The sequence below is a fragment of the Monodon monoceros genome, unplaced genomic scaffold, assembly GCF_005190385.1.
Source record: "Monodon monoceros isolate NGI ecotype Baffin Bay Population unplaced genomic scaffold, NGI_Narwhal_1 Super_Scaffold_13, whole genome shotgun sequence".
Lineage (NCBI taxonomy): Eukaryota > Metazoa > Chordata > Mammalia > Artiodactyla > Monodontidae > Monodon > Monodon monoceros.
In genome coordinates this window covers 51,594,965-51,603,236 of record NW_021703769.1, presented here as the reverse complement: position 1 = coordinate 51,603,236, position 8,272 = coordinate 51,594,965, and the positions used below count along the sequence as shown (strand labels likewise).

Below are 8,272 nucleotides of genomic sequence, written 5' to 3'. Positions count from 1 at the left end.
GTCGCGCTCGGGAGGCGGGCAGGGGATGAGGGGGCCGCGGCCGGCGGCGGCGGCGGCGGCGGCGGCGGCCGGGGGCGGGCGGTGAGCGCTGCGGGGCGCTGTTGCTGTGGCTGAGATTTGGCCGCCGCCTCCCCCACCCGGCCCTGCGCCCTCCCTCTCCCTCGGCGCTCGCTCGCGGCTCGCGGCTCGCGCGGCTCGCGGCTCGCTCCTCTCCCCTCGCAGCCGGTCGGGGCTGGCGCCGACCCCCGCCCCGGAGCCCTCTCCGACCCCGCGGCCCGCGCTCCGGGCTGTTTTCGCGAGCAGGTGAAAATGGCCGAAAACTTGCTGGACGGACCGCCCAACCCCAAACGAGCCAAACTCAGCTCGCCAGGCTTCTCGGCGAATGACAGCACAGGTGAGGAGGGGGCCGGGCCGGGGGTAGGGGCCCCGGGGGTCGCTGTCAGCCCCACCTGGAGGTGAGTGCCCCTGGGGGACCCGAACTCAGCGGAGGACCGCGCAGCCCCTTCCACGGGACCCGCGCCGCCGAGGGGGAAGTTTGTCGGAAGACTGTCATGGGGCCCGAGTAGGGCGACACATGCCCGGGTGCGCTCTGATCGCCCGGAGCTGGTGAACCCTCCTCGCGTGGAGACCGAGTGGTACTTCCAGCGAGAAAAAGTAAAGTGGAGCGTGTCTATTCTGCGTGGTGATTCCGTACCCCTCCCTCTGCCGCCGTGTGTCGACACACGCGTGGCTGTCTGGAGGGATGTCAGCGGAGGGTAGGTTTGCTGGTGAGAAAAGAAAATAGTGCAGCCGAAAGGGGACCCGAAGTGTTTTCTGAATTGGTAACACATTCACAAGGCTGCGACCAGAAGACACTCCTAGCAGCAGCCAGCCTGTGAGTTACGACTTAGAAGTTACTTGGAATGTGCTCATTGGGAAAATGCTTAGTAGTTATTTTGAAAACTCTTGTTGCTGGTCACCTAAGTCATTACATTTTTCACAACCCAAAACTTCGTTAGCAAGATGTCATGAAAGTTGCTGTGGAGTGTTTAATTTCACTTGTATGACTTCGGAAGAAAGTTAAATAGCAGATTCATCTGAGCTGCAGTCTCCAAGGGCGCTTGTGTTGTTTTTACAGTGTAGATATATATTAAAAAATTATGTTCAGGAATGTAGGAATTACCTTTTTTCCCAAAAAAATTTTTATCAGGGTACTGAATAAATCATTCTTTTAAGCAGCTTCCTTGGAAACTTCCTTAGGTAATCATGTCAGTTACCTAAGAGAAGTATTTTAGTTTTCTGTTCATTTAATAATGCTAGCTTCTTCTGGGCTGGTTCACGGTAGCATTATGAACTAGTTGTATTTCCTCTTTCAGAACTCTCCTTTGCAGTAAAATAAAAACTTGTGCGCTGCTGTGAATGATTTGATTCCCAGCGCAGCTTGCGTTTCTCCACTACGGTCTTGAGTAGCAGCATCTGAAAATCAGTTTATAATGAATGGGTCCAAATTGAATTATATTGCTGCAGCAATGCCTTCAGATTTGCGGTAGACACAGCTGTTCAGCTTGTGCAAATATTTCTGGGACTGACCGCTAGTGTTTTTATACTAGTGGTCTAAAAATCTATTTCTACTGTTGAAACAAAACTTGAATTTTGTGGCTTCAGTTTTAATACAATTCCTAGACTGTTAGTTAAAGTAGAAGTGAGGGAAACAATTTTTTTTTAAAACCAGTCATAAGAAGATTCTTGTCTGGTTGAAATAAATTTGTTAAACAGTGGGGAGGAATCAGTAAGTCTCACGCTATATAAGTCACTAATAATACTCTTTCTAAAAACTGATAAGGAGTTGAGTTTGATGTTAATTTTGTAAAATTGGCTTATCTGAAATGAGAAGTGTGGGAACAACCAAGATTTAAATACTCTGATTTTACTGCCTGAAAAAAACTTATGATTTTACTGCAGAATAGATCTCCTTTGCTTCATTAATCTTGGCATGTTTGAGTGAAAAATCTTTAATCATATGAAACATAGATCGTACCAGACAAGTTCAGCCTTGAAGCTTGTCCTTTGAAACTGGTAACTTTTGAATGGCTTTGCAGCTTTTCTGTTGTTGAATGAGGTTATTGTAGATTTTGTTTTATGAAGAAAGACAAATTAGTAACATGACAACAAAAAGGCTTGTCCCACTATATACTTTCAGCTGTTTCCAAGATGGTGCCCAAAGGATTGGCTTTTGGGTAGTTCTGTTATTGGACGGTCACATATTTACTTAATGTGCTACTAATCACAACAAAGTTAATCAGGATTTTCTACTCTTGACCACTTTTTTCCCCTTTTCCAATTTTGATCCTTTTAAGACATTGGGGCTCTTTTATAAATGTGGAACAAAAAAGTCAGTTTTTAACAGTTCTGTTTAAATAATCCAAAGAATAAGTTCACCATCATATTTATGTTGGGTCCTTGGTTGCACATCATCACCATCACATTATTGTGAGAGGGTCTGTTAGCGTGGTGGGCCACAGAAGGGGTCATCATTGAGCATATTAAAAAAGGTAAAACCTTGTCTCCTATAACTACTAGTCTAAAACAGAGATCTTAAGGATGTATATTAAAGCCAATAAAGAGCTAAAGCAATTACATTACACTAGTCAAAGGAGTGAAAGCATTTGGTTAGGTGGAAAAGTGGGGAGAGACCTGGGAATAACATTCTTGAGAGAGACAGCGTCATTTTAGTGAGGGGATGTGTGTTTTTTGGCTTCTAGGATAAAATTGGGCCAGGCAGAGCAAGGTAGTATGTTCCATGCTCATGTGGTAAAATTTGAGGGAGGGGAGCTCTGCATGGGAAGAGCTGAAGGGTTAGGAGGAGAAGGAGGCGGCCTTGGTGGCCTGAGAAACAAGAGTGACTTGGACTGTCACGATGCAGTGCATGTCTCTGGGGACTGGCCTGTGGAGCCATCAGTGTCAGCTGAGTCCCGGGGCGGGTGTGCGGGAGGGGCAGAATAGTACACCTGATGCTGGGGTGCTTACCAGCCAGGATGCTGCCTGCAGGGCGCTTGTATGTGTGTACACTCCAGTAAGGTAAGGCACTTACCAGCCAGGATGTTGCCTGCAGGGGGAGTGTGTATGTGCATGCACTCCAGTGAGGTAAGGCGGCATCTCTGATAAATGTCATTGCCACCAGAGACTGATGGGAGAGATCAGTGCAGGCTGGGGAGGTCAGGGAAGGTTTCTGAGGAGAGCGTGCAGAGCTGATGCAGAAATAGGGAATGTACCCCAAAGACAGGTAACAAGAGGAAGAAGGAAAAGCAGTACTTTTCACCCAACCCCAACCTTTCTTCTGGAGTGGCACAGAATTTGATGGTATCAGATGTTGTTGAAGTAGCATTTTCTTGTTTTACATTGAAGGCGTAAACGCTTTTTTACAAATGTCATCTTCCTTTACTTGGCACCCTTTATGAGAAGTAGGACTTTGTGTTACCAGTGTATATTTAGTTGTGTGTTTTGGAAACTTTTTTATTTAATATGTCCAAATTAAACCAGCATATTAGTGTCTTTCAGCAGCAGGGATTCATGATTTAACAGCGCAGAACAAATAAATACCTAGGCAAGCAGTAGACCTTTTTCGGTCAGCTTTATTGAAGCCAAATTTACATTCAACAGATATACTATAAAAAAGTTTTGTAGGACTGCCTTTTGAAAGTTGAACACAGGTATGTTTCATCCTGTGCTGTATAAATCTCCCTAAGCAGTTGTGGTTACATTTTATACTGTGAATCCCTTTAAGTGCAAGAGAAAACTATATTTAAAGAAACTTGATGTAAATACTGTTACCAACCAAAATACCTTTTACGGCAAAATGATGACCTTTTAGGTTTACGTATCGGAGTGCTTTTCTCCCCATCATCTCAGTTTGGTCCTCACAGCAACCTGTGAGGCAGGAAGGGAAGATACTGTTCCTGCCAATTCCAGGTGAGGAACCAGACTTAAGAGAGGTGATCTGCCCAAAATAACATAAAGGATAAAAACCAGAATCAAACCTAGATCGTTAAAGTAAATTGATAAATTCATCTTATAAATCTACATCGATAAACATGGAATTTACTTCAGTCATGGACCCGGGAGACTACAGTACTTAGCAAGTTTCAGTAGCATAACTCCAGCAAGTGAATTAAGTCCCTGTAGGGAAAGTTTGTCAGCAGCTATGGAACAGGAGAGTGTTCTTCCTATTAGGGGCCTGGGGTAGGAGCTCCCCCCTCCCTCTCATTCTGGTGCAGCAGGGTGTTATTCAAGGTCTATACTGGTCTTAGGTTCTTGTTTATTGCAGTGGGTAATTGAGGACCAGTTAGGTTATTTCATCTCGTTACTAAGTTCTGGCTAACTAGGAAATGTGAGTTTTTGTAGAGACTTCTAGGGCTTTTCATGACTTGCTTAGCTTTTACTTAGTAGAAGAGTAGGGATTTTTGAATAACTGTGAGAGCGGTGAGAACAGTGGCCTCATTTGAAGTTCCTTGGGGATGGCAGGTAAGTATGAATCCCACCAAGGGAGCCTTCACAGTAGAGCAAAAGATTGAGAATCACTGCTGTTTAAAGTTTGAATTTGATTCTGTAATTCTCAAACATAATTGAGAATGGCTTGTAAAGGGACTTAGGCTTAATCCTACTATTGGAAGTTGATGCTTACATTGTTAGCCTGTATTTTTACAACTTCTGACTTGTGCCATTCTATTGATAGTTGTGTGACAAAGTGATTATTTGGGGCTACATAAGTGCCAGCTTTGTGTTTTTACTTAATGTGTTTGAGAACAAAATAGTTTAAAATGATTTTGCCAAAGTATAACTTCCCGTGTTAAGATGAAATGTTCCTTATTGTGAGTTTTGAAGATTAGAAAAGCTTGCTTTAAGCCATTTTAGTTCTTGGGGTAACATTAGTCAGGACACTACCTCTTTATCTCATTCAAACCAGCATTTCAAGTATATTCCAAGGGCACGTGAAGAGATGTTGCTCAGCAGAGGTTTTGTGCTCAGAAGAAATTGGTCATAGCCGAGGCACTTTCTTGCGGGCCCTCCCAGCCTTAGTTTGCTGATGGGCTGTGAGGCTTGGAGAGAGGGGCTTGCAGTTTGCACCATTCCCAAATACATGGGTCAGCAAGCTTTTTCTGTAAAGGGTCAGAGGACATAATTTCAGATTGCAGGCCACGAGGTCTCTGCTGCAGCTAACTCAGTGCTGCCATTTTGACGTGAAAGCAGCTCTGGACAATATGTACACGGATATGTGCAGCTGTGTGCCAGTAAAACTAGAAAAACTCTCATTACAAAAACCGGCAGCCAGGTGGTTTGACCCTCAGGCTGCAGTTTGTGACCCTGATGTAATGTGGGACTGGTGCTCTGAAGATCCTCAGTTTCCTCATCTGTGAAAAAGAGAGGATGACCATCGCCATCTCCAAGGGTGATGGTTAAGGTGGAATGAGATGCTGTGTGAGAAGTGCCTGGTCTGGAGTGAGTGCTCAGTGCCTGGTGCCAGCACCGTCCTGACAGGGGAGAGTGGGTGCACCCTGGTAGCCATGTTTGCTGATGGTTCTGGAAACAGTAGTAGCCATGTATGCGTGTCCACACAGGCGCACAAGCAGGCAGATCTTTTTGTAGTGTAGCACATTCAGTATATAGCCAGGAGTTCTTTAATCAATACTACTTATTTTATTTTATTTTTAATTAATTAATTATTTTTTTGCGGTACGCGGGCCTCTCACTGTTGTGGCCTCTCCCGTTGCAGAGCACAGGCTCCGGACGCGCAGGCTCAGCGGCCATGGCTCATGGGCCCAGCCGCTCCGCGGCATGTGGGATCTTCCCGGACCGGGGCACGAACCCGTGTCCCCTGCATCGGCAGGCGGACTCTCAACCACTGTGCCACCAGGGAAGCCCAATACTATTGATTTTTGCCTCCGTTTTCAATTGTATTTTTTTGTAGGAACACGATGGCCATGAAATTTTAAAATTGCAAAAACTTAGGCACTATGGTATGTTCTGAAAATTCTTACTAATTTTGAAGTGTATTTCATGGACTGTTTAAGCAGCAAACAAATATGTGATTCTGTTTCTTTACTGTGTATATTACAGTTCAGTCTGAGGTACCCCTTATGCAGTAGCAGTGTACAAAGGATTCTGGTGATGCCTTCAAGTAGCTTAGAACTATGTTGACAAAGATAAGACAGAGAGGCAAAACTTGAGAAAAGAATATAAAATGCAGTCAGGTGCCCAAATGCATGAGTCAGAAAGGGCAATTGAAGAAGGCTTCATTTATTCACCCAGTGTTTACTGAATGCCCCATGTGCATAAGCCCAGGGCTGGGTGTCCAAGTGGAGGTGGCACCTGAGGCAGGGCCTTAGTACTTCTGTTCTGTGGTGCCCCCTGGGCTTCTCTCACTGAGCCAGAGCAAGGAGCCAGGCAGTTGGGGAAGTCTGCTGGGTTTCTGTGCCTTCTGTGCATGGGGAAAAGCACTCTGGCTACTCAGAGAGTTTCGTCTCTGTGGGTGTGATCTCAGCCCATGGCTTGCATCTAGTCCTCTCAGGTTGTCCAAGATGGTCTCTTAGAAGCTCTCAGACTCCTGGCCATGCCCTCTGGTTTCCATTACGTGTGCCCAGTGTTCGCTGAGCCCACTCTGAGGCCTTTCCTTAGTGGCACGTCCCTTATCAGAAGACTGTCCCATGCCTGATGGGCTCCCCTGGCCTGCTGTGGCATCCACAGCTCTTGCATAAATTGGGGGAAGGGATGCCATACTTTTCCAATTCAGTCAAAGCTTAGCTTTCAGGATTGTCACATTGCAGCAAGTCATTGATGCAGGAAGTCAGCGCTTGCACCAGTGTCTGTTGGGGGCTTTTGCGTGTTCACCTTTTTGTGGGGGCTGTGATTTGCTGACAGTAGTGCCGGAAAAGAGCCATGTGCAAGGTTGCCCAGCTCGAGCTTTGACTTGAAGAGATGTGAATCACAGATTGGGGTGGGAGGGTATCTTTAGGAAAGGCATGGAAGTAAGCAAAAGTGGCTTTTTTTTTCCCCAAGTTCTTAGACAATATGCAGAATGTTGCTGACTTTGAAAAATCTGCCTTCAGGGTGTTTTCTTGTTCTAAATTTGGGAAGTGAGGCTATTTTTGAGCTCTATGTCTAGAAGTCAAATTCCTTTCTTTTAAAACCTTACCCTTAGAAAGACCTTGGATATCATCCCGTGTAACGTTTTCCCCCATGTTTCATTTCCATTAATCAAAAGAATGTTTAGTTGAACCATCACTAAGAATAGTAAAATCTAATGCTGAAGAAATTTTCACTCGGTTAAACCCGACTTTCCTATTTCTAGATGTCCTGTCTGCTGCTCTTTGAAGATCTCTTAATTTGCCAGTCTTTCTAATACACCTGTGTATATAGTAGGTGTTTCTTAATAGTTGTAGCTGTTTAACGGGATTATACAATTCTGTTGTAAAGCAAAATCTTTTTTCTTTAGATTTATTTTAATTAATTTATTTTTGGCTGCATTGGGTCACTGTTGCTGTGCACAGGCTTTCTCTAGTTGCGGTAAGCAGGAGCTAGTCTTTGTTGCGGTGTGCAGGCTTCTCATTGCGGTAGCTTCTCCTGTTGCGCAGCATGGGCTCTAGGCGCGTGGGCTTCAGTCGTTGTGGCGCCTGGGTTCAGTTGTTCCACGGCATGTGGGATCTTCCCGGACCAGGGCTCGAACCCATCTCCCCTGCATTGACAGGTGGATTCTTAACCACTGTGCCACCAGGGAAGTCCCGCAAAATATTTTTATATTTCAAAAGCTTCCCTTTGCACTGCCCCCAAATATTTTGAATTTTCCTTATAAAAACTGTACCATCTATATGTGTTTTAATTTTGTACTTAGAATAACCAATGAAATAGCAAGAAAAATAAGCTACTGTTTCTTCTAATAGCCTGTAGAATGAGGCTTGAACAATATTTGAATAAAGTGGATTTTGGTATTTGATAACAAACTGAATGATAACACTCAGGAACTATAGAAATATATCAAATAATTGGGGTTTTGTTTGACAGTTATGGACTGTATGCGTTTGACCCAGTTCCTTTTGATTAAAATATTTTGAGTGTTTGTCACTTGATTAAAAGTAGAACCTTCTAACCATGACTCAGAGTTGAAGGAAATGTCAGAGCTTTTTATACTGGGATACAGGTAGTGAGGAAGGAGCCTGGCTTCCACTCAGTGGACACTGGATCTCAGCTTCCAGCTCATCAGCTCTGTGCCTTGGGCCAGTGACTTTACATTAGAACTTCG

The 8,272-nt window shown here is 44.8% G+C and overlaps 1 protein-coding gene across 1 annotated transcript in view; it reads left to right on the top strand.

Annotated features, from left to right (window-relative positions):
• The first annotated feature begins 94 nt into the window (after positions 1-94).
• CREBBP (CREB binding protein) overlaps positions 95-8,272 on the top strand; it is a 132,068-nt gene continuing 123,890 nt past the window's right edge. The window contains exon 1 of the mRNA XM_029221308.1: positions 95-394. Within this exon, the coding sequence (XP_029077141.1) occupies positions 310-394 (85 nt within the window). The 5' untranslated portion in view covers positions 95-309. The remainder of the gene's footprint in view (positions 395-8,272) is intronic.